General features: G+C 38.2%; 1 protein-coding gene across 1 annotated transcript in view; it reads right to left on the bottom strand.

The window, feature by feature from the left end:
- Window positions 1-26629, bottom strand: part of COL28A1 (collagen type XXVIII alpha 1 chain) — a 162968-nt gene that overhangs the window by 132972 nt on the left and 3367 nt on the right. Inside the window, exons 3-11 of the mRNA XM_073898860.1 lie at window positions 25125-25681; window positions 19105-19125; window positions 17322-17378; window positions 15078-15131; window positions 13176-13217; window positions 8994-9020; window positions 4636-4680; window positions 1989-2033; window positions 875-928 (exon numbers count right to left, since the gene is read on the bottom strand). Coding sequence (XP_073754961.1) covers window positions 875-928; window positions 1989-2033; window positions 4636-4680; window positions 8994-9020; window positions 13176-13217; window positions 15078-15131; window positions 17322-17378; window positions 19105-19125; window positions 25125-25681 — 902 coding nt within the window. The remainder of the gene's footprint in view (window positions 1-874; window positions 929-1988; window positions 2034-4635; window positions 4681-8993; window positions 9021-13175; window positions 13218-15077; window positions 15132-17321; window positions 17379-19104; window positions 19126-25124; window positions 25682-26629) is intronic.

The following is a 26629-nucleotide window of genomic DNA, read 5'->3' on the forward strand; positions in this document are numbered from 1 at the left end:
AAATCACATATTGTCGTTATCTTGTTAAAAATGCTATACTTGTCACTCTCTTTCCTCTCTCTGGAAAAAGAACACTCACATAGCCCAACTGCTCCCCACAGCTTCGATTTGATAGCCCCCTTAAAGGACTGGCTTTATCTAGGGTCCATTGGGGATGGCACCTTCTGCTGTCCTTGCTGCCACAAATCCCACAGATCTCCAGTCACTAATGACACTATTTATGGGATATTTACTATACCCATGATATTTACTAAGCATTGAGAAGAGTTTAAAAGGTACTAAAAAGCTTGTTTTCAGCACATTAATGGCCACCCTCATTAGAAAACAGAGCCTTATAACCAGGTCTTTTAAATATCCCAGCTATAGCATCTTTGGGTTCTATTTGGCTCTTATTCAACCCCTCCTGCTGTCTTGCTTGGTTATCCGTGGAATGACATTACAAGCCTGGTACTGATGGTTGAGATTACTCCCCTGTAATGATTTTTAAAAGCTTGATTTTTATTGGCATGACAGTTATAAATTTCCTTCTTTTATAAGCTATATATTGAGTTGACATCACATATGGGGAAATACAGTGATTTGAATTGGTTATTTGTTACTACTTTTTAGTTTCTAGTGAATCATAAAATGACTAAAGAGCAGGAGTAAGAAGGAAATACTGCAAAGATTCTGAATAATGGCTCGTATTTAATAATGTGCCTTTGAATAATATAATAATATTATAATAATAATGTAATAATAAATGATAAACCTATGTATTGCCAAATTTACATCCTCGAAGAGTCCACCCACTTCTGCTTAATAAAAACACACATCACTATAGCTCACTAGGGGAAAGGCACTCTGCCTATCTTTAATCAAAGGGTATGATTACCTTATTGCCTTGATATCCCTTCGGGCCTGGATCCCCTGGAGGTCCACTTATGCCCTGCTCCAAGGTGAAAATCAAGAATTAGTTCCCTACACAAAAGGCCAACCAAGAATGAATCGTTCGTTATGGTCTCTAGAGATGCTGAGTTTAGAAGTCGGATTATATATCTCAGAGTTACGTTGGGGTTACATGCAACTGAGGAATGGAATGAGACAAAATTGTTCATGTCAAATAGGCAGCTTCTAAAATAGTACTTAAGCTGAGAGCAAACATTTATTCACGAGGTGTTTGCTCTCGAAGCCTGTGTTTCCAACCTTATGCCTGTGCTGGATGCCCTTTGTGAAAAATTTTGAATGAACCATTTTTTTTTAATATCTAAGTCATTTATAACTGAAAGTTGGAGCTTCTAATGACCCCATGATAACCAGAGTTACTGCCCTGCCCCAGCACAATTCTAGGCCAAAGCAAAGGAGTTGATGGTTAACTAGAAGCTGTCTAGGAAATCTTGGGTCAAGTTATAATTTTCAGTAGACTTTTTGAAATACTGAAATTAACTCCTCATATACATATACCCTCCCCCCATGAAAACGTTAGAGTAGGCGGGTCCCCAGGCTGGGGAAAAAAAAAAACTGATCTAAATTATTTTTTGAAATCCATGGAGTATGCTTAACTTAAATGCCTTAAGGAATTATTCCATGTTATCGAGCATTAAGTACTTATAATGATGGAACAATACAAGTACTGTAATTTAGATAAAATGCATAGTTCTTCCAACTACATTACAGTAGCAAAACAAAAGTGGTTACATCTTGTTTGTAATTGTTTTAGATTTATCTGCCTTCCTACACCAGAATTTTTAAACTTTTATCCCTCTACTAAGTAAACTCACCTGCTGGTACCTATCTTTGGAGAGCCTGAATTAGTTACTCAAAATATTAGAGCGGTGATTTCCAAACTTGGTTGCACATGGGAATCACCTGGGAATCTTTAAAAGTACTGATGCCTGGCTTCAATCCCTAGACATTCTGATTGAATTGGCAGACTTTCTAGGTGATTCTAATCCTGTTATTTTAAATACAATCTAATCAGACGTAGATTTGGTTTAGCCTCTCCTTACCTGAAGTCCTCTGGGCCCCTTTGGTCCATGTGGTCCTAAAGACCCCTGTGGAATAAAATTAATGGTAAGTTGCTCTAAATACCCATCTTCAAATGCAATGATTTTAGGTGAGAAGAAGGGAATGTGTTCTCAGTAATGGCTAATCTTCCCAGGTTATCCAAACAGCAAAGCCAACGGATGCATTATTAACAAAATGATCCTAGTTAATAAGCCAACTTGAGGTCAAATTCTCCTTTAGTAAACTCCATGAAAACACCATTTTAGATGTAAGTCCTTCGCCTGTATATTGAAATTTTGATCAGAGTAAAGAATTTATTTCTTAAGATTCTTCAGAAAGCAGTACACTTAGTGGAATATTGTTTCTTTCCAACAAGGCAAAGTCAGTTCAATTGACAATTTAGTGATTTTCCACGATGTCTAGATCACTCTTTTGCCCATCTTCAAGACACACAACTTGACAAAACAGTGTTTATACTCAACCTTCTTTTAATAGAAAAAAATACTTTAATATGTTCCATAACTAGGAAACCCTTTAAAATTTATTTTTATGAGAATATAATATAGTCTAGTCTCTCTCACATTTTCCTTTTTTTTCTTACCAAAATACAACCTGTTTATAACAGACATACCTTAGCAATTATAGAAAAAAGCAAAAAAAAACAGGAAAAAAAATCACACAGAAGCAACTGCTATTAACATTTTAGGCCTATGTAATAATTATATTTCTTTAAATAATTTGAAAAAATAAATTAATAAATAATTTGATTAAAGGGCATATACAACTTTGTGCCCTTCTTATCTGGTCTTCCATTGTATCAAAAATATTTTTCCAGGTCATTAAGAACTCTTAGTAAATGGAATAATACTCAAGAATATGAATCTATCATACTTTACTTATTTCCCTAGTATTGACATTTAAATTATTTCTGATGATTACTCTTTTAAACAATATTATAAAGAACATCTTTGTGTATAAATCACGTCCTGCTTCTGATGGACTCCTAAAGATGATGTTCTGGAAGAGGATGACAGACAGAGACAATGAGCACATCCAAGGCTCTCTCACTCTCTTTTGTGGCTCACACCATACGTGGAAAGAAAAAACAAAACTTCCCTTCATAGAGTTTGTTCAGATTTCCTTTCCTACTCCCCGAGTAGAGAGAGTGCATCTTCACCTTACAGACTCCGCATCAATGTTGAGTATTATATATTGTCTCAGTGTTTGCTAATTTGACAACTGAAATAACATTTTAATGTTAATTTCACTTATCTGACTCCTAATACATTTGGATTTTTTTCTTTTATTAGCCATTTACATTCCCTCTCTTGTGTCTCTTCATGTTCTTTGTATGTTTGACTTATAAACTTATATGAACTCTTCCTGTCAAGGACATTATATTTCATGGACTCCAGACATGCATTTTTTTTTCAGATTTTTACGTCTCTGACACTAAGATATGTCTTACAGTCAATTGCATCTTCTGTTTATAATTGGCAGCACTTTTTCTTTCTTTTTGGCACAGAAAATAATAGGGCATTTAACAATCCCTGACATCTTAGTCAATGAAATATGATATTAACTCTTTGTCAGCCAATTTCATTTCAAATAGTTTTCACAGTTACTGTTTAACTTTTCATTTTTGTTCTTCTGTGTCCCTCCTTTTGTATTTTCAAGTCCGTGTCCATCTCCCATTTTCAATTATCCTCCAGGCAGAATCTATTCATTACTACAGTTTCATTTTGCCCAGAGATAATTACCAAGCCTACATTTTTCAGATCCCCCTGGCCTTTAAGTCCACAGTACTTTAAACGCTTTCACAAAATCTCAAGCTATTTAAAATGCTTAGTTACATAGGCCAGTGTCATTATCTTATTCTCTGCTTTTCACCTTTTGCCTGTTTTTTTTTTTTCCTTAGCTCTCTCCCATAATTAAAATACAGATATGGAAAGAGTTGAGTGTCTTGATAGCATGCTGTTAATAGTTCTTAAATATACTGAAAACTGTTTTTACTCTGTACATTTTTGGAACCTTTGTCATTAGGCTTCAAACATACTCTCTGTATATTTCTGGTCCATTAAGGAACTCCTTAACATATTTAATGTTGTCTTCAGTTTAAATACTTTATTCATATTTATTTTTTAGGGAAAGGTAAATACCTACCCAATTGTCTGTGGCTTGCTGCAATTTCAAAATTTTGAACCCCTGTCTCTGCCTAGTTCTGCCACATTATTTATAATTATTTTATTAACTTATCCCATAGAGTTCTTCACTCTATTTTGGAAAGTACTTGCTGTCAGTGTTTACATCTGAAAACAAAAATTCCATTTTTACCTGATTGGAGCTTGAATTGACTTTGCAGTTTAAATTATTCTTTTCACCATAACCTTCTGTAGGCCTGGCCTCAAAGGTTAGGGTGCCACAAAGCAAGATCTTAAAGGTCCATAGGAAAGGCATGTGGGGGCTCCATTAACTAAAGTTAGGTATGGCTTTGTTTTCTGCTTCATGTTTTACAGATGTGAGAATGGAGCCAATAACTTCCCAACTCCAGTAGTGAGAGCCAGGTAATGCATCCCAGGAATTTCCTCTTCAGGAAACTCAGCCCCAAAGGGATCACAGCTGTTAGCATTTTAAAAACATGTTCCTTACTTTGTCACCTTTTATTCCTGGTTTGCCACATTCTCCACTTTCCCCCTGAAAAATAAATAAATGAAATAAGAAGACATTTGCAGTATTCGGGGTTAGGATTTTTAAAAAAGATTTCTATGACATAAGCACCCTGATGGGTTATACACAAGTTTATCCTCAATCCTGGGGGTTATTTGGGCATTGCACTCTGAAAAATTTTATCCATGAGTCATCCTTAACTTGACAGAATCAAATCCGCGACACCACCTAGTGAGGCTTAACATTGTTGAGAGGTGGATGAAATTAAAAGGAAAGAAACGAAGGTTTACTGAATGTCTACCATATGCTCTTTGTGTGTGTGATTTACTTGAATCCATATCACGGCTCAATGAGATCAGTTTTACAATTTTATTTTGGAGATGAGGAAACTTAACACTCAACAAGATAACTTCCCTCGATCAAGTAGCTCAGACTCACAGTCCCTATTTTTTCCACAAAACGATACTCCATCCTGAGTACCAACTTTGATCAGTTAGTAGTAAGAAAAAGGTCCTAAGACCATGCCATGGCTTGGTGGGGAAAGGAGCCATAAAGACTTGGGGCGGGGGGTGGGGGCACACGCCTGGGTGGCTCAGTTGTTAAACGTCTGCCTTCAGCTCAGGTCATGATCCCAGGGTCCTGGGATCGAGCCCCGCATCAGGCTCCCCGCTCAGCGGCAGCCTGCTTCTTCCCTCTCTCTCTGTCTCTCCTTCTGCCTTTCCCTCTGCAGCTCCCCCTGCTTGTGCCCCCTCTCTCTCTGTTAAGTAAATAAAATCTGAAAAAAAAAAAAAAAAAGACTTAGCAAGAGGGGACGGGCAGGGTGGCAAGCACACTGTTACTTCCCATCATCACACTGTCCTCCTGCCTTTCCTGGAATAGCAATGAAAAAAAGAACTAACAATTAAGTTATTCTTTATAGTTTACGATCATTGTTATTTTGTAGACGTAATCTGTTAAGGTGCCGTTAACTGTCTGACGTAGATATTATTAGCCCAATTTCACAGACTGAGAATTTGTGATCCCAAAGGTTAAGTAACTTGCTCATGCAGAAGGAGAATTGGGACCTCTGAATACTAATCCATTGTATCAGACTTCTAAGACTTTGAATAATTAGAACTAAAAGGTATCAAAGGCCATTAGAAAAATGACTAAAGTTAGAATTTTCAAGGGCTTTCATATTTTTTTTTCTAAGCCTCAAGGCAATTCCTTTTTAAAATTTTTTATTTGAGCACAACTGACACAAAGGGTTACATTAGTTTCAGGTATACAACATAGTGATACACCTTCTGTATACATTATGCTCTGCTCACCGGGTGTAGCTACTATCTGTAACCATACACACTATTACAATATCACTGACCATGTTGCCCCAAAGCAATTCATATTTTTAAGATATGGCAACTCAACTGAAGAGGTTAAATGAGTTTACTTACATGTACATGCTAGCCAGTGACTCCTAGCCCAGTGCCCTCACTACTGTCTGTTTGTGCTGCTGCTTTATCATCCACGCGATGTAAGGCACGCTACTCAAAGCACCACCACACAGTGACGTAAGAAACTTGCACTACGGTGAACATCAGTGCCCTGCCTCCATTAAAGAAGACACACGGTGAAAAATGAATGTCAGCGGAACAGTGTATTTAGTGATATAGTGGATTTATATTCTGATGCGAGCTTTATCTCCTCACAAAATACCAACAAGCAGTTCACAGACCGACAGCCAGTCAGCAGACCACGCTTGGAATAGCACTGCTCTAAGAAGGGAAATAACAAGTGTAACCACCAATCATGGATCCGAAGTCCAAAGCCTTTACATTACTGCTAATCCCCACAACAGATTATATTAGATTAGAGAGAGAGAGGAAAAGGAGGTTCAGAGAGATTAAACAGCTTGCCCATGACCACAGGCTTGAGTCTGTTAGGTTCCCAAGTCCATGTTCATCAACCACCCAACTCTGAACAAGGCAACGCGCCATGGTCTGCAAGTTACTTTCCATTAGCCTAGGGTACTACATGGGGTGTTGCTGGCATCAGGAGCAGGAAAGAGGGAAGTACAATTCCTCGATCCAGCTATGCCTCTGTTCAAAAGCAATCTGTTCTCTCTCTACATCAAACTGAGTCAAACTGACCCAGGAAAAACTGAGATTTCACTTCGAACAAATTGAACATTTATTTCTGAATGCAAATGGAAAATCACTCTTGAGGAATCAATTAGAAAGCAATTAATTTAATAATGTTGGGTGGAAATAAAATGAGTCAAGCACCAAAATATAAAACAGAAAAGTACCATAAATACACTCAAAAAATTCTTTTGGCCAGGATTCACATTCCTTTTGTCCAGACAGATCTGTTAGCTATAGGGTCCTGAGGAACAGCATTTGTTTTGGGGGCAGACTTCCATCAATGAAAATATTGTACTCATGTTATTTGCCTCTGCAAGGGCGTGTTCTTTTTTGGTGGGCTCAATAATCCCTGTGGAATGGTCACAATTACACAGTTTCAGAGAGCAAGTGCTTCAGAAAGTTATGAACAGATTAGCTGTTTCCAGCCTCTGATTTCTGATGTTGCTGTTCCTGGTGAAATTCTGGTTTGAATGTCAATGGTTCAGGGTCACTTTACTCTGACAGCTTGTATTTTCCAAATGAGAACTCTACCAGTGATTCTGTAATTTCCCAGAAGGTTAAATGAGTCTTTTCATACATATAAATATACATGAATATATATATATGTGTATGTGTGTGTGTGTAAATATATATATAGTGTTCGTGAGTAGCTCATATTATAAATCAAGATGGGGGTCCTGGATAATTTTTTTCAACTGTATATAGGACAATTTTACAATCATGAAACTTTCTTAACTTTCCTGCATTATCATTGGTTCCTTGCCTCTTCATAGTAGCACCTTACACTTATAGACAAGCAAAGAGTTTATAATACATTGTCACATCCATAATTCCATTTGATTCTCCAACCACCTTGTAAATTAAGGAAGCCTACATTAATCCAGTTCTATACAGATGAAGAAACAGGCATTTAACATTTCCAGTGATTGGGGATATATTTATTTGCCTGTATGTAGACTCACCTCTAATATATGCAGGGCCCAGGGCAGGAGTGCAAGGGTCGGCCTACATACCATGTATCGAAATAGGTGAAAGTTATACATTAAGCTAATAACCTACTAATGTTCTAACTTCCTTTTTCGACAAGTATACCTTCAAAAGGAATACAAAATGAGAGAAATTTGGTAGTCCATGTGCAAGCTCATCCCCATGCCCACAGCCTACACCCCCACCCCTGCTTGACTCCTCCCCACTTCTGGTTCCTTCTGCCCCAGGAGGAACCGATGCACAAGAAGGTGCCCCAGGCCACAATACAACAAAGCTCCTACTAGGGTCCCCTCCAGCCTCAACAAACAACTTACATTTTGTTTCCCCTCAGGCTCAGGAAAAAGATGGACAGAGGAAAGAAGTTTGTATCTGCCTTCAAAGCAGGCTCAGGCCATTTTGCAGGGATTTCTGGGGTCTTGGGTACCTAATGCCTGGTTTGGTTTAAAGGCCCACCAACCTCTTGTCCTGCAACCTCTTGGCTCCAATGGGGGTCGGGCTGGAGGAGACCCAGAGTGAAATCTCTGGCCCAGGTCTGAGGGTTGTAGATTGAATGAGAGAGGCATGCTCCGTTTTCAGATAGAAAATCTGCTAACAGAGAGCAGAGTGGCACGAACCTATGAATGAACCACTGAACACGCTCAAAGGTTCTGGAGCCCCCATCCACCTTACTAACTTGTAATTGGCAAAGAATCCTAAAATAACCTATTAGCCCATAACTTTTGTTTGCTTGTCAAATTTACTCCCCCTGCCTGCCAGACGCCTACCCAGCTCTACCCAGAGGCCTGACTCTATGAAGTAAGCGGTTCCTTATTGCTTCACCAGGATAAACCTTCTTGCTTCTGTGAGAGGGTTCGGTGTCTAGGTGTTAGGGGAAAGGAAGCACCACGGGAGAAACCTAACTGTTGTGTTGCTGCATCCATTTGTACGTAGAAACTTTGAGTCTGGCTATCTGTGCTGCAGGCCGGCTACATTGGGGTTATCGTGTTTGCCGAGCTGAGAGAGGCTGGATCCTGATCTCAGGATCTTAGGATGACTTTCACCCCTACAACATGTCCTGTAGCTTAAGTTCTATTATTATTTTGTGTTAACAGAGTTAAGAGTATACTTAGGACTTAGGGAACCCAGACTTACAAAAGTAAAGGAAAACAACTTTTATTAAGTACATTAATACAGTTAGGTTTCTTTTTCTTTCTGAAATCCTGGTCTACCTATTGGTTGTTATCAACTTACCTTCTCACCCTTGTACCCAGGAATTCCCTAGTTGAAAAAAGAAAGAAAGAGTAAAACACATTAGAAGACATTGCTGGAGGAAGTATTTGATATTTTTCATTTACAAAGTATAACAAAACACATTTGTATGTCAGGAAACTAAGACCACATACGGAAATGTAAGCGATGTTACTTCTCTTTGAGCTTAGGGAATGCACATTGACTAGGGAGAAGAAAAGAACCTACTTTTCCCTTAATTACATTCTATTCTCAGTTCCACATATTTTTTCAAACCCAGTTCCTTACCCGTGGGCCCACAGCTGAAGGAGAGACTAGACACCGAAACTTGTTGTAGAAGGGACAAACCTGTAATGCTACTTTCAAAATTGTTGTATTGACTTTTAAACTACGAACCGTCCCAGCTGAGAATGTTTCACAGAGGCTGTTGGAGAAATTAGCTTTGAAAATGAGCTAAGATAATGGCCCTTCCAATGTGTGTAAATATTTATATCCATTATGGTCCTCCTTTCAAATTTGGGCTGGAATATAGAACATCAACGAAATGAATGGTTCCTTTACCAACGCTAATGAGACAGTGACCTTTAAGTTCCTATATTTTCTCTCCCACTAACTGCGGGCCCGGTGCTTCTGCTCCCCTTCTGTGTCACCCCGGGGAATCCTGCACAGCCTCCTCCATTGTGTCCCTGCCCGAGAGCCCTTTAAGTAATATACTACTGAATATTAAGTGAACTGAGAAATTGCCAACTTTAAGCAACAGCAAGACTTTTTCAAATAGGATTTCATGTCTTTTTCCTACAACAATAGCTTTTAAGTATGAAAATAGAATTGTAAGACATAGTTTAAGTGAGCTGGAGAAAACAATGGAATAAACAAGCTATTATTGCAGTGACTCGTGTCAGACTACAGAATTCTGGTTTGTATGACTTTTCTTACAAAAGGCAAAAAAGGAAAAGCTTCGGGAAGGGAATAACACATCTCTCCTAATGAGCGGTCACTGAGAAATTGGACATAAAAATAGATAGAACCAAAAATATTGTTACACTATAATTTAATTCATCTTAGAAATATTTATTAGCATAAAGAGTTTAAGTTTTCGTCATGGGCTTAAAATTAAAGGCCACATTATAGACAGTTAAATTGGGGTTCTTGATGAAAACAACTCACTTTCTCAGCACTAAGAAATGCTGGACCTCCAGCCTCAGGAATCTGGGGGTGCTCTCCACCCCTGACAGCACACAACCATATTAAAATCCTGTCATTATTATGTTAAAAGAATTAAGACTGTATTTAAGAAGGAGTCAACATAGCTTATGAATAGAAACCTTCCTTTTTATAGCATCCTCTTTTTTCCCCTGTTTTTCTTTCTGAAATCTCTGGTCAATTTATTGTTTGGTTGCTATCAGCTTCCTTCCTTCCTTTCAGGACATCTTAATTACTAGTTTTAAACTAGCCCAATTTAAAATATCCAAAACTGTACTCATTGGTCTGCCAAATTTGCTTCTGACTTTCCTGTTTCTATTAATGGTACCCTCATATTTCAAATCACACAGAATCAAATGTTTATAATTATCTTTTCTCTCTACTTGCCCCTTATACTCCTTTAATCCAACCAATTAAAATTCTTCACCAGCTTTCACTGCATTTAGTTTTAAATCCATCCTCTCTACCCCTGCAAGCAGCGCCCTCCGTAACCCACCCCTGCCTATCTCCATAACCTGTTTATCACCACTCTTTGCCAAGTTCTGGCTTTCTTTCCATTTCTCCAGCCTGCCGGGCTTATTCCCACTCAAGAGTCTTTGTACCTACTGCTCTCTCTGCCTAGAACACCCTCATGACCTTGTTTTATGTTTCCAGAACACATCTCGCTGATGAAATCTCATTTGTTTGCCTGTTTATTGCTCTCCCTGCTAGAAGACTGTATGAAAACAGGAACTATCTGTCTTGCTCACTCCTGTATCCCCAGCATGTAAAGAAGGGCCCAGCATATAGCATGTGCTCAATAAATGTTTGCTGAGTATATGAGTCAGAGTCGGTCCCCACAGCCTTTCCATGGTTCTCACAATGGTCTCTTTTCTATTCTATCATCACTGTGGCCCAATTCTGCCCAATAGAATGTGAGCCTCGTATAGAATTTAATTCCCCAACAGCCACATTAAAAAGGCAGCAATGAACAGGTGAAATTAATTTTTAAGAATATATTTTACTGAGGGGCGCCTGGGCGGCTCAGGTGGTTAAGTGTCTGACTCCTGATTTCAGCTCAGGTCACGATCTCAGAGTTGTGAGATTCAGCCCCACGTCAGGCTCTGCGCTGGGCATGGAGCCTGCTTAAGATTCTCTCTCTCCCTCCCGCTTTGCCCCTGGCCCTCCTCTCCACTCTTGCATGCATGTATGCTCTCTCTCAAATAATAATAACAATAATAATAATAATAATAATAATATATTTTACTGATCCCAATAGGTCTGAAATACAGTCACTTCAACATGTGACCAGTATAAAAGTTATTAATGAGATATTTTACATTTTCTTTGATACTAAGTCATCAAAATTCATTGTGTATTTTACTCCTACAGCACACCTCAATTCAGGCTAGCCATGTTTCAGCTGCTCAGTGAGCACATATGGCTAGCAGCTTTCATATTGGCCAAAGCAGCTCTAGCCAGTGTCCCTGTTCTCATACAGACTGTAACAGAAAACCTTCTTCTAAGTGCTCCTTCCTTCTGCTTATTCCCACTTCAATTTCTCCTTTAGAGTCATGCCAGATTAATCTTCCAAGTACACAGCTCTTGGGTTGTACGCTTCATCTAAATCTCTCACCTAGTAAAGCATGGAGCACCCACTGTGGTCTTCATGCTGTTTCTGGCAACACTCCTCTTCAGGCATCCCCCCGCACCGTTTTCCAACACATCGCCTTCCCCCAGGTTGCTGCTCATGGCAACCTCTAGCTGGAATGCCTGTCGACTTTCACCTTTCTGTTCTGTCCTTTCCCGTCCCAATTCTGCACTCTCCGGGAGTTATCCTATAAAACCTACCCTGGCTTCACTATCCTCTGAGTGCCCATAATAATTTGTGTATGCAGTTCTTATAATATTTTGACATTCTGCTTCATAGTGTAGCTATTTTTGTTAAAGTATAATTGACACACAATGTTACATTCGTTTCAGGTGTACAACATAGTGATTGAATTTCTCTTTACAGTATGTTCTGCTCACCACAAGTGTAGCTACCATCTGTCCCCATACAGCCCTATTACAATACCATTGACCCTGTACCTTTCATCCCTGTGAATTCTTCATTGCATTACTGGATGCCTATACCTCCCACTCCCCTTCACCCATTTTGCCCATTCCCCCCCCATTTCCCTTCTGGCAACCAATATTGCAGCTATTTTAAATAACTTAATCTCTGCCATAACAAACTTTTCAAAAAACATAAGCACTTTGTCTTAATTTTATTTTCACATAATAATATGTTTTATATGCAGAAGGCACCTAAGAAATATTTCCTAAATGAATAACACACATTTCTGAGTGAATTTCCATTGTTCATAAAGTTGATTAAAAACACTGAGAGATCAGTTTTTAAAACCTCTGGGCCTGACTCATGGGCTTTCGCCAAGTGGACAAGCCAGGAGGAGCAATGTGATGGCCTTTTTTTTACTCACCGTACACATTTCTCTGCTCTTTGCTACTTTGCTGTGACTCCCCAGAAAAATGCAAAAAAAAGAAATTTACTGGGATTATTTCTCAGACAATCTCGAACATCTTCTAATTTTAGGAATAATAAATCAACTAGAATGAGAGCTTTTTTTTTGGTCTGTAGATCAAATTTACCAAAGCATAGTTTAGATTATATAGTTCTGTGCTCCCAGAATTTTTAACTCATTCTTTATTGGGAAAAAAAAAAAAAACACAAGAGGCAAAGCAAAATATTTTTCTTACTTGAGTCTTCCACAAATCGCACTTAAGATCAGAGACTACCCTGTCCCATCATCACTCCTGTTGAACAGAGTATTTTCTCCCCACATTTCCACTTCTAAGATCCTATCTGTCTGATTGCCTGTCTGAGCCATCACGAGCACACGTTTTTATAAATCATTTTTGTATTTGCACTATAGAAGTCACAGTGATCAATTACAGAATCTTAGCATCCTGGATTACTTTCTTGGGAAGGGGTATACATACCCCTGGGCCTCTTTCTCCAGGTTCCCCTTTTTGAGCATCACCCTGTGACAAACAAACAAACAAAACTCGATCAAAATTCTACAGCCCTGCAGAGTGACTGATGGCTCAATAAAATGCATTATTCAGAATTCTCAGATTAACAGATTAACTCCATGGAGAAAAAAATATTTGGCCTTTACCACTGACATTTTCACCATGCCTTCAAGGGAAGAAAATAGCAGTTCAGATAGCCTTTGCCCTTTGGAATGAAGCCAGATGCATAGGGCACAAGATCCAGGTACATTTGCTCAGTTTAGGCCAAGTTTTGCATCCCAGTTTAACAACACAGCCGTTGTTCTCCAATAGAGCAATGTACTCCATCGGAGCCAGCCATTCTGGCTTTTCTCCAAGGGGCTTTGGAATGTTTTCCAAAATGTCCTTAAGAGTAATTGCTTGATTTCAACAAGACTTAGGAAAATATATTATGTGACCCAAAATTACAAGCCAAATAAATGAAAGGTAAACATAGATTTAAAACAGGTATTTAACAAGACAAAAAGAAGACATGATGGCATCAGTTGGGACTTCAATAATGAGTGTGTAGGGTTGTGTGTGTTTGTATTGTAAAGATACCCAAGGATGCATCATATTCCTTTTCTTTGACAAGCAAGCTATTGGCTTTCATGCATCTAAAATACTTCCATGCATCTAACTTATTCTATTTTTCATTTCCTCCCTAAACATAGTTTTAGAAGAGAAGTTATTGGATTAAAATTTGAATATATGAATACTTCTTTTGTAATATCTAATTGCTTTCCAAAATGTTTGCCCCAAGTTACCTTTGCAACGAAGAGCAAACCAGTTTCACCACCTCATTCTCTCACTAGTTATTATTATTTTAATATTGCTGTGTTAACTGCTACAAAAAAAGACACGTTTTTTAAAATCTGAAACACACATACACACACACAAAACCCCAAACTATGTGAACTAGAAGATTTCTCCCCTCCCCATGCAAAAAACAACCCAACAACCTTGGACTCCAAAGTTTCTAAAATGTGAATAATTAGTATTGAAGAGTACCTCATTGTCTTTATCTAAATTTCAGTCATTATCTAGTGAAATTAAATGTTTTTCTATTTCTTTATTTACTGGTTTTATTTCTTCTCTTGGGAATTGTTTGGGTCCTTTGACCAATTGATTATTAGTGGCTTGATATTTTCTCATCCATTTTATAAAGTCTTTATATACTATAGAAATTAACCCAATGTCCATTGTATTTGATGAAAATATTTCCCTGTTTTCCTCTTTATTTTAATTATTATTTTTCATGATATAGAATTTTGCCATAAATTTTCACATAGTTATATCTCTCTTCTGTGATTCTTTTAGCCACTCTTGAACTTGGAAGATCATCGTGTGAAATATTATCTGATTTTTTAATATTAATATAGAATTTTTTATGGATACACCAAGAAAGGAATTGGGGAAATACCTGAAGATGGTCTGAGTGTAGAAGATAACTGTTTTTTCTATTATTATCATAGGTCAGTTATCCATAAAATGGATCCATATAAAACATAAGTCAATGTCAATCTGATATGGAATATATATTAGAAATTCATGGAACATTGTAGCAATTAATTTGCGCCAACATTATGTAAGTACAAATTTCAATTTGTTCAGCGTTCCTAGGTTTCCTAGACTAAGTGACTAAAATGGTCATATATCACTTAGGATTTGTAAGCTAACACAAACCAGGCAGATAATACAGGAAGTAAGCATCCTGTAGTCTTCACAGAAATCATCATATTTTTGGCATTGACATACGCTACAATGCTCTTTGTTTTCCTCATTTTTGTTCTTTAAATAAATCTAGAAAGAGATACAATGGTTTATAAGGAAAGCTGTTTATTCATTTACCGGGTTTCCTTTTGGTCCTCGCTCACCTTTGATACCTGGGTTTCCATGTGTACCCTGAAGGCAAAGGGAGAAAAGATTATACTCAGCTCACATCCTATGGGTTTTTTACACATTACAGTAATTTCTGATCAGCTTCATCCCATAAAAGGAATGAAGACTGTAAACAAACGTAACCTACCAAGCAGAGACTCAACTGTATTCTCACCTTTACTACACACCAGGAAGATTGTACTGTCTTGAATAGGTAGGTTCTCTAGATGTGTTCAAAAGAAAATACTGTCTCTGCCTGATATCCAAGGGATAATCTCAAAGATGAGAGAAGAAAGTGCTCCAATCCTGTTCCAGAAAGGTGTTATGTTTTCCTATTCTCAAACCACCAAAAAGCTGGCTTTTCTGAGAACAGGTTTTAGGGACACTCAATAAATACTAAATAGTGGAGTTTTATGTCTAACCCTATTAAAATATGGTATGGTACAGCACAGGGGATAGAGTCAATGGTATTATAACCACACTGCACAGTAACAGATGGTAGATCCACTTGTGGTGAACACAGCATAACATATAAACTTGTTGAGGCAGTATGCTGAACACCTGAATCTAATATAACATTGTGTGTCCACTATACTTCAGTTTAAAAAAAACATGGTGGGGCGCCTGGGTGGCTCAGTCAGTTAAGCAAACCAACTCTTGATTTCAGCTCAGGTCATGATCTCGGGGTCCTGGGATTGAGCCCTGTGTTGGGCTACACATTCAGTGGGGAGTCTGCTTGAGATTCTCTCTCTCCCTCTGCCCCTCCCCCCACTTGCACTCTGCCTCTATCTCTCTCTAGAATAAATAAATAAAATCTTTTAAAAAATGATATGTTAGGGGTGCCTGGGTGGCTCAGTTGGTTAAGCATCTGCCTTCGGCTCAGGTCATAATCCCAGGGAACTGGGATCTTTCTGCTTTCCCTCTCCCTCTACCCCTCTCTCCCACTCCTGTATTCTCTCTCTCTCTCTCTCTCTCAAATAAATAAGTAAAATCTTTAAAATATATCACTTTTTAAACAATGGTAAGTTAATCTCTAACAATACTGAGTGACTGAAATTGTCAGATTAGTTTAACAGCTATAAATTTTCTTACTATTCATTCTAAAACATAATTGAATATCCCTGGCAATTTCTTGGTGTAATAAATATAAACTAAGATTTTATAAGAAGGAAATGTTAAAATTTTACTTTGCCCAAAATCAGCTTCTACTGGCTGCCACATTGCCTTGCAATGTATCTAACTTACATTTTCCAGGGGAAAAAAAAAGACAATCATCCCCACCTTCTGATTGGTAGAATGCTTTGAAAAAGTACAGTCTTCGGACCTGAGTCTCAAGAGAAAATGTGGCACAGTCTAAGAAATTCACAGTACACATTCTCCTCCCTGCCCCCAAATACAAGCATTTGTTCAAAAACTGTATTCATGCATTTTTGTGAAATATATCCACTGGGCTTTTGACCTATAGGGTTTGAGACCACATAAGTAAATGGAATACCAAATAAGCAGCATGGATGCCTCTGATGATATGTGTTAGAAAAATATGCAGTATCTCCAGTTATTGTGATATTGTTGCAAATACCTTCCCAGTGCATACACGGCACCTTCCAGATATTAGACCAGAATATAAAGGAAGCACTCATTTTAGGATTATTTTATCAAGTGTTGAATCATCGTAATAAACGCTGCCTTTAACCTTTAGTTGCCAAGTTCCATTTCACAGAACTCACTCTAATCCCCAAAGCTTCCTGACCAGCTTCCTCTCTGAGAGGCCACCCAGTGTTGTTCTTGGATACATGTGAAGACACAGTGAACTTCCAGCGAGCTCTGTGTCACTTGTTTCTAGGCTAAAGCTTTCCCTAAAGCACAGAGGATTTGGATGATCTCTTTTTCTATATTTTCGTTTTACTGTTGAGAAATTCTGGCCCCAATTGTCACATCAGAAGGATGCTGGAGCATCCTTTGTGAGAACAACTTTATCATTTAAAATTGAATCTGCCCTCCATTCAGGTCAGCAAAATCCCAGGCTAATTTCTAAGGCCAGAGTGTATCCCTTTAGGAATAAAAGAAAGAAACAGCATGTCCCTGTTTGCAGCTGTTTGCACGTGACTGCTTTTCAGCAGCACAAACCAGCAGTGGCATTTCCAAGTGCAAGTAGAGCAATTGTGACTAGGGCCTCCTGACTTGATCCTCCGTTCAAAGTGGAAACGTACTCACAGGAGGCCCTGGGTCGCCTGGATCCCCCTTCTCACATTCACAAATCTTGTGTTCGCACTGCATCGAGAATGAAATCCAATATTAACACGCAACGAAACACAGCATTTCAAATCGTATTCAGTACATAACTAGATAGAACACTGCCTTGATGAAATTTTACCTCACAAATTCATGGAGATTTTGTTCTCCCGTGTCAGTTCTTCTAGGCTACCTCAGATCTAGTAAGAGCCAGCTAGTCAACGATTATTAAACATTGCCATGGTTAGATAAAATAGATCTGCCAGCAAAAATATATGCATAACATCTAGTTGCCAGTGAAAAGGGAAAATAACCATTTTCAGTGGATTTTTGGAATTTCTGCTTTTTCTCCTCTCTACAGCACATCAAAGCTCAGTAATATACAAATATCAACCACTCCTTTAGCCCAAAAGGAAAACATTGTGACATACCATATTTTATCAATTCTAGGATATACATTTTTCCTTATTTGTCTGAAATCAGAATGAGTCTTATTTGAATCAGGCCTGATCATAATGAAGTTGTTATTTTCTGCCCATGTCCTTCAAAACTTACAGAATGAAATGGAAGAAAACTCTAGAGATACTCCTGGAGCACACTCAAGAAATGTTGCAGCACCAGTGTTTTTGATGGCCCAGAGGCCAATATTGGGGGAGGGGGGGCATCCGGGGGCGGGGCGGAGGGCATCAGAGCCAAAAAGTGATTCAGAAGATTCAGACTTTGGATACGAAGAAGTTTTTGAAATAACCAGTTTAGTTTGCCTCCATTGTCCCCTATATGTATGGACAAAAGTGATAGAGGATTTAAAAGTCTATATCTAAATAAATCTAAAGGGACTCTTACTGTAAGTGTAAAATTGTCACTTATTAGAAGGTACTATATCATAGTTTAATTGGCAGGGTCCTTTCCTGTCTCACTGGTACGTAAAATAATAATGCATCTGACCATTCGTTGAAGCATGATGCTCTGCAAGGTTTGGTTGGCTCTTATTATTTTTTGCAGTACTACTTGGAAATTTCCTGATATTTAATAAGCGGCTGGTCCAACAAAATTTGCATGTTCCAAACTCTTTGTGTTAAGAAACACACGTCCAGTATAGAAGTCCTTGGCAACCTGGTGGTCATCTATTGTGCTAAGCACCATCCAACTCATACTAGCCAGCTTTCTTTGCTGCCTGGTGTGGTTGTCATCATCAAGGAGAATGAGCTTAAAATCAATCACCAGGCAGCAGCAGGAGACTCTGAGCCATGTCTCTTGGCCAGGAATCCCGGCCAACACCAGGCACACCTCCCAAAATGGAGGACCCCTATGGGTAGCTGGTGTCAGAGACATGCTTAGAATAAAGGAAGTCATATCAAAATAAGCAAAAACTATGCCTTTTGTGGGGTGCTTGGCTGGCTGTCAGCGGGGCGCGCCACTCTTGATCTCGGAGTTGTGAGTTGGAGCCCTGCACTGGGTGTAGAGATTACTTAAAGATAAAATCTTAAAAAACAGAACAACTATGCCATTTGGTTATCAATGATTTCTAAAGTTACTCTCTAAAATCGTATTAAAATATTTCCTACTTTTTCCAGATTTTGAAACCTGCAGTAGACATAGCAGCATAAAGAAATCAGATGCTGCCTCAGAATAGAGTGGTTCATTTTTAAAAGAGTTAAGCATTTTTATGTAGATACATCTTATCTTCTAATGTGAATTATGATGCTGATTTGATCATGCAAATTTTGAGAATTAATTCATAGTAATCAAAGCATGTGGTACTTACCTTCTCTTCAAATAAGATATCCTAGGAGAGAAAAAAGAATAAAACATTAACTCAATTCATGTTCTGCTTCCAGCTTCTTATTAGTCTTAATTATTCCCTATGGGATAGGCAATTTCCAAGAAAGATAGCGATTCAGCTTTTTAAGCTTGTAAAAGCAATAGAGCCTACCTGCCAACCACCCAAGGAACACTCTGAGCCATATAATAAGAGACATGAAGGGCACTAACATTAAAAATTATTCTGTTTTCTAGGAACTTTATCCTGTTGCATCCTAAGTTCTATCTTTCTATCTTTCAGCTCTCTAAACTCTGTAATCGGGCTACAAGCTTAAACAGTCATAATAAAAATTTCTCACTTTTACTCATAAAGACTTAGCCAGAATACATAATTGTGTGTTTTCTCTTCTTTTGTTTTTCCATCCCTATACATACATGCATTTGTGTTTCAGTATTAAAACATTAATTTCAGAGTGATCATTTCATGAAATATCAATAAGCCTTTGAAGTCAATCAGGTCCAACCTTTCATTTTGCCCTAAGGAAATGTGGGTCTGCAGGACTGTGACTTGCCCAAGATCATACACTTGACTGAGCCGCTTAACCAAGTTCAAGTGCTACTTTATACTTACACATAAATGAATTAACCAGAATATTTTTCAAAACTCCTTTAAATTCAGTTTTAGAGAAATTCACAATCTGGTTTTTGTCTATCATCTAGGCCTCTCTACCCTACTTCAGCTTAGTGGGGCATTGCCTGACAAGTGCCCTACAGGCCGTGTCTGAAGCCAAACATGGGGAAGAAATTAACCTATGCTTACAGATAGAATTATTGCTTTCATAACGTAGAACCTATAGGGCAGACTGATGCCTTATGACTGAATCCGAAGCATTAATTTGCATAGGATAAAATAAAAATGGGAGTAAAAAGCACTAGAATATTTGTTGCAAGATATTAAAAATGAAGACTGTAGTGAGGAAGTTAAAGATAAGTCAGAATTGTACCTGTAGGGAGGACCCCACATCCCTTTAGTTTTATTTTTACTTTACCTTTATTGCCATACAAACTAATAATACAGAAGGAAGATACAGCAAAATGCTTTATGTGGTCCTAGTGATGTAATGGGAGGAAAAATTAGGCTGGGAATTAAGTGTGATCCAGGGTTTTCATCCTGTGTCCATCCTGTAACTAGCTCTGTGGCCTTGGGCAAGTCCTATAATCCTTCCTGGTCATTTTCCCCATACATGAAAAATTAGAAAGTTTGACTGTGTGGTCTCAGGAGTTGTAAAACTCTGGCTACAGAGCCAGTCTACAAAATTCAGAGTCTTACCTCTGGCCCTCTTTGCCCCACCTCTCTCTCCCACCCACTCCCCACCCCAGTGATTTCAAATTTCCAGCTGATGTAAATCCAGGCAGAAAGCAGTTGAGATACTTGTATCTTTATGAACTAGCAGGTCATGTGAAGAAACGGGAATTCAGATATACTGACAGTCTTGGTGTAAAATGGCATTTACCCTCCCCAGAAGATTTGGCTGTACCTAGAAACCTGAAGATATGTGTGCTTCATTTCTAGGCTGCCCAAGACAAGTCCTTGTTCCCACCTGTTATTCTGACACTCCTTGCAGACACGACTTAGGGAAATTCTTGTGGTTCCTGTATATATCCAGCATTCATTATTTTTAATAGTGAAAACTTGGAAATAATTTTGGAATTTGGAAATAATATCAATATTATTATAATGCAATATTAGAATGGATCAATAAATAAAATGCTATTCAGCAGTTAAGGTGAATGCACTGGATCTACATATTTCAAAGTAGAAAAATTTCCAAAGACACTGAGTGAAAAAGCTAGTTGCAGATGGATATATAGAATATGATCCAAATTATAAAAATATTTAAAACACATTTAGTTTTTCTAGGAGGGAGAAAAAGAAAGGAATTTGAAAGGGTTCAAGGGACAATAAACAACTAATAATTCAAGTCAAATTGTAATATTTGAAAACAACTACTGAAATAAAGAAAAATCCAAAGTTTTGTCACCTTACAACCCTTTTATAATAAGCAACACCCTTGTGTTATACAATATCAGTTTTTAAACTCATGAATTTAGCTGCTAGTATGCCTGATGTATAATTTTACACTCTTTCAGCTTTTCCTTTGAAAATTTAATGTCTGCTTTGCCATATTAACTCTTTAAAAACATGTGCTATGGGACTTAAAACCATAACAACATAACTAACTAATTTTGGAACTCATTTGATTTTGTGTTTGTGGAATTTATATTCATATGGAAAAAAATGGACCCAGGACTGCACAATAGATCAGACTGTCTCAAACAAAGAACAAAGCTCTATCCCTAAGGGCACTTATAGCCTATAAGCCCCAGTGACAGAAAACAGCACAGAGCAAGCCGCGTGGGAAGGAGATCCCAGACTGGGTGGGGAGTTAGTTTTTGATGTAGTGTTCCATGATTCATTGTTTGGGTAACAAGATTCGTTGGAACATGGAACACTACATCAAAAACTAATCTTGGGTAACAAAACAGTTTCTTGAAATAGGTGGGTTTTCTGGATAATTTTCAAGAGCAGAAAGCAAAGGACCAACTCATGGATGGAATGCTGTTCTATATGTCAAAGATTATGAGGAAAAAAGTGATAAAGATTAGTGTGGGCTGTAAGACAAAGGAAGCAGTGAGGAGGGACGCTTAAAAAGAGTGGACAAAAGGGCCCATGTGGACAGAGCTGGACACCTTGGGATGTAGTGAGTGCTTTCACTTAAACAGAGAAGCAGGTTATGGGGAGAACATGGTCAAAGTCATAGGGAAGGGCACATTCAGTGAGGATCTAGGTGGATACTGTAGTCTAAATGGAAAAGACAAATAAAGACAAGACCTCCTTAAAGCAAAAGAAGGTGCATTTTATTAATGAAGAGTTTTATGATGGCATATATGTGAAAGGAGAAGGCTAGAATGGAACTGCTGATTTTGTGAATGAGTATGAGGTCAATGCTATGAGAAAAGGACAGAGGAAATATAAGGAAGTTATCAGAGTTATTGGCACAATAGCAAATAGGATGAGAATAAAGAAGTTAGTAGGTGAGGATTGCAAACTCTACAACCAAAAAATATTTGCAGCTTAGTATAGTAGCCAAAGAGCCACCATAAAATCTCTTCTAAAAGACCAACTAATATATATGCACATTGGGTTGGAATTGTTTCTTTGGTTTCAATACTGTTATGTAAATCATAATAAGATAGTATTAGAACATTTTATATATCCTCTTCAATGTGGAATCATCAGGTCTCTCTGAGGTTATTCAGAACCGAAGTGTTTTCATGGGGTTCTTATATGATCCTTTTTACTAGAGATGCCAAGGAGTTGCTAATGATTCCTTGATTTGTCTTGGCTCCTGCAAGATCTACTTATTGTGGGCACTCATGTCCATTAAAATTAAACTAAAGTCTACTCTGCAACAACAACAACAAAAAATAGACAGCTGATACAAAAAAAAAAAAAAGTCCAGTTGAATTCCAAAAATCATTACACTGGGTCTAAGAACCCTGACAGAAAAAGAGTACACACTGCATAAGCTTATTTACATATGAGCCTGGAAAGTGTACACTAATCTGGAGTGGCAAAAGTCCAGTCAGGAGCTAGGAGGCAAGGGAAAGATATCTTGCAAAGAGGCAGGAAGAAGTTTGGGGGTGACGGAAATGTTCTATGTCCTAACTGTGTTGGTGGTTTCACGAATCTATACATCTATCAAGACTCATAGAATTGTGTACCTTAAGTGGATGCAGTTTTGTATTCGAATTATACCTAATTAACTTATTTTAGAAAGTCAACTACATAATTATTTCAAAATGAAAAGTTTAGGAATTCAACTAAAGATGTAATAGCAATAGATTAGATGAGGAATTTTTCCAATGGCCTGATCAAGAATTAAGTTCTGCCTCCTACACAGTGGCGATTTGAAACATTTGAAACATTGAAACAGTATATTGTTCTTTGAAGGGCCTAATAAGCCCTTTGGATGTTGGAAGTGTTTAGAAAGCAGCATCTCCTAAGAAGTGGCTTGTTCATAGAGCTTCCATCTGAACAAACAAGCTGAAATCACAGGATGCTAAGGAAGAGCAGGGTCGTTGGGACACTTGGTCATTCTCTGGTTTCCTCAGAAATGAACAAATAGTCCTGCTTCAAGACTACTGCCAAGATCCTGTGTTCTGGGTTGGGCAGGAGCTCTCTGCGAGGAGGATGTGTCTGGAAAGAGTAAGAACCTCCTGAGCCTCCACAACTGACCGAACAAGAAGCTGCCTGTCCTGTATCTTCTGTAATTAGCAACTGGTGACTCATTATGTCAACTCCAGTGTTCTCTCCTGCACATGCTGGAATCTTCTGTTTGGGGTTCAGTGGTAAGGACTACTTAAATTATGGCACAGGCAGCGCTAGGCAGTTAGCCAGGCACCCCTGCACACTTCCCTTATATGAAAAGAGATGCTCAGGGTGAGCACTCACCCTAAGCCCCCTGGGGGCCGAATGCATCATCTCCAGCCCAGGCAGATCTCTCCCTATCTACCCCCAATGCCCAAGAAAAAGAGGCTAGAAACAATAGAACTTTAGAGGAGGGATGTTGCTTAACTGTTTCAAGGCAGTTCTGACTGAGAAAACTTTAAAACCCAGTTACTATTTTCCCCTTTCAATATAACTTCACAGGGTTAAGCATGAAGACCCCAGGGCCTTTGCCTGTCCTTACATTTTCAACTATAAAATGAGGATAATATAGTATATACATCATAAGATTGTTGTAAACATTGACTAAAATAAAATCTGTAAAGTGCTCAGAAAAATGCCTAATACACAGAGCACTCAAGACGTGGTAACTATTATTTAGACTTTAAAAAAAAGCCAATGTCTCATGCTGAAAACAACAGTTATAAGAATAACTTACCAGTTATTATCTTATAGTTAATATCGACTTATAAGTTATAAGAATAATGTTAGGAGAAGGATTGGGGAAAGGGACAAAAGGGTCAAAACAATCTCTGAAACAAGGCTGAGCTTTTTTGAAACCTATAGAAAACAGCCGTATGAAATGTTTAGTACCCAAAGGACACATTTGCCCTGCCCTCTTCTCAAGAAAAAAAAAAAATCAATGTTTTTAAGAAAATGTTATACGCAAACAATGAATCATAGAACACTACATCAAAAACTAATGATGTAATGTATGGTGATTAACATAACATAATAAAAAAAAAAAGAAAATCAATTTTTAACACTTAACAAATCAACCACTTTTTCTCCAGGAGTTTTCTTCTTGAGAAACACTGTGAAGAAGGATTTTATTTTGATTGCTTTGCCTTGTGTTTTCCCAAGCAGAAAGGAAAGAATCTCACACACAGCTGAGCAATCAACAAAGAAAAGCATTGACACGACTAATCAGACCAATCAAATGGCACTCATTGATCTGCAGTGAGAAAGTGTTGGGTGACTGCAAGTCGCAGGTGATTTTAAATTGGGTGGGCGTGCTAACACCTAAGAACAAGGACATAATAAAAAAAAATTAGAAGTCAATGAACTTTGCTTGAGTAGCATAATATAGCAGTAGGTGAGAGATGGAGTCAAAATATTTCTGCAGATGTTAAATGGGGAAAAAGCAACTTAGTACAAATACAGCAGACCACAATCTGACCACAAGTTGAATATAAGTCAGCAGTGTTCGTGATCCCAGGATGTATAAACAGGAGCTTGAAGGATTGGAAAGTAATTCTTCCAAAATCCTCAGCATTGGCTATCAATAAAGTTAGGAATGCAATTCCAGAGCATGAGCCTTGTTACTTTCCCAGTTTATCTGGTGTAAACTATCAAGGAGTGGAGAGAGACCTCGGAAAGATTCTCCTATTTCCAAGATGGATTCTTTTTCCTTCATCTTTCTGACCCAGTATCTATCCTTACAGAATTTGTAATTAAGGTATCAGTATTATGATTGGGAATATATACATAAAACCAACTCATTAAGTACCTACCAGGCGATCTCGAATTTTATCTACAAGGGTTGGATCACTTAACAGTAGAATGGGTTCACTGGATGAATCCCCAGATATCAAACGAAGTTTGGCTTCATTGACTACAGTGGAAAGTCCAATGGTGATAAATAATATCCCTGCAGTTCTGGCATCTTCCGAAATACTCTGAACATCTGGATTCTTTGGATGGTCAATGCCATCAGTCATCAGCAAAGCCACCTTCACACCATCTTTACGGCCTTCTCTCTTAAGTAGCCCAGTGGCATTGGAGACAGCATAATAAGAGAAGGTGCCTTGCCCGATGAAATTCATAGACTTGACCCTCTGTTTAAACGTCTGCAGATCCTTCCAAGAAGAAAAAGGTGGATCGATTTGGACAGAGCTGCTAAACTGAAGCGCTGCCAGTTTGATGTCATATTTCAAGGAGCGAACTGGGGTCAACTGGAAAACCTCGTCACTCAAGCTATCCACAAAATCTTTCTGTTTATCAAAGAGAATAATTTTAGAACTTTCAGAGCTGTCCACAATGAAGACAACATCTATGAAGCAAGTAGAGTCTGAAATAGAACAAATAGGTTAGGCAAAATATTTTTTCCTACTCATGAAATGACTTTGCATAAGGAAAGCCCTGAGGTGGTGTGATGTGTATGGGTTTGTTGTTGTTTTTTTGGGTGTTTTTTGGTTTTGTTGTTGTTGTTGTTGTTGTTTTGACAGGAGAGGGGAGTGAAAAAGAGAGGCATCTTAGAGGTAGGGCTTAAGTTGTGAAGAGCTAAATCTCTTTCCAAATCTATAAATTCTTTGCCTCTTGTAAAATCATGAGAGTCAGGAGCAAACAAATAAGCAAAATTCCATGTATTTTGAGTATTTTCCCATTGTTCAAAAATTCAACAAATACATATATTTTTAATTTTGTTTATTTATTTCGAGAGAGAGATGCGGGGGAGAGGCAGAGGTAGAGGGAGGGAGAGAATCTCAAGCAGACTCCACACTGAGCGTGAAGCTGGACATGGGGCTTGATCTCACGACCCTGAAATCATGACCTGAGCCGAAATCAAGAGTCAGATGCTTAACTGACTGAGCCACCCAGGCACCCCCAAAATTCAACAAATATTGGGCAAAGTTGTTGAGAAGTAAAGAATGCTCTGCCTGATTCTCAAGTTGTGTGTCACATTGGTGAGGCCCCACCTTGTTTTGGTGTGTGGTTTTTTGTTTTGTTTTTAGCTTTTTTTAAATCAAGGGAGAAAACGACTACCTGCATCACATTGTAGCAAGGAGGGGGAAAGAAACATAAAAGCGGAGAACTTAAGTTTGAATTCTAGATCTTACTAGTTAATTTGCCAGTGGCCTTGGATGTGCCACTTAATATCTCTGGGCCTCAATTTCTTTATCTATGACAGTGGCAGTCTCTGTCATTCCCATTTTACAAAGCTACTATGAGGCTCAAATGAGATAATAAATGTACAAAGGCTCTAAAACACGTAATGTTTTTGTAAGTATGCTCTGTA

The sequence above is a fragment of the Callorhinus ursinus genome, unplaced genomic scaffold (genome assembly GCF_003265705.2).
Source record: "Callorhinus ursinus isolate GAN/ISIS: 27379988/994484 unplaced genomic scaffold, GSC_fseal_2.0 scaffold12, whole genome shotgun sequence".
NCBI lineage: Eukaryota > Metazoa > Chordata > Mammalia > Carnivora > Otariidae > Callorhinus > Callorhinus ursinus.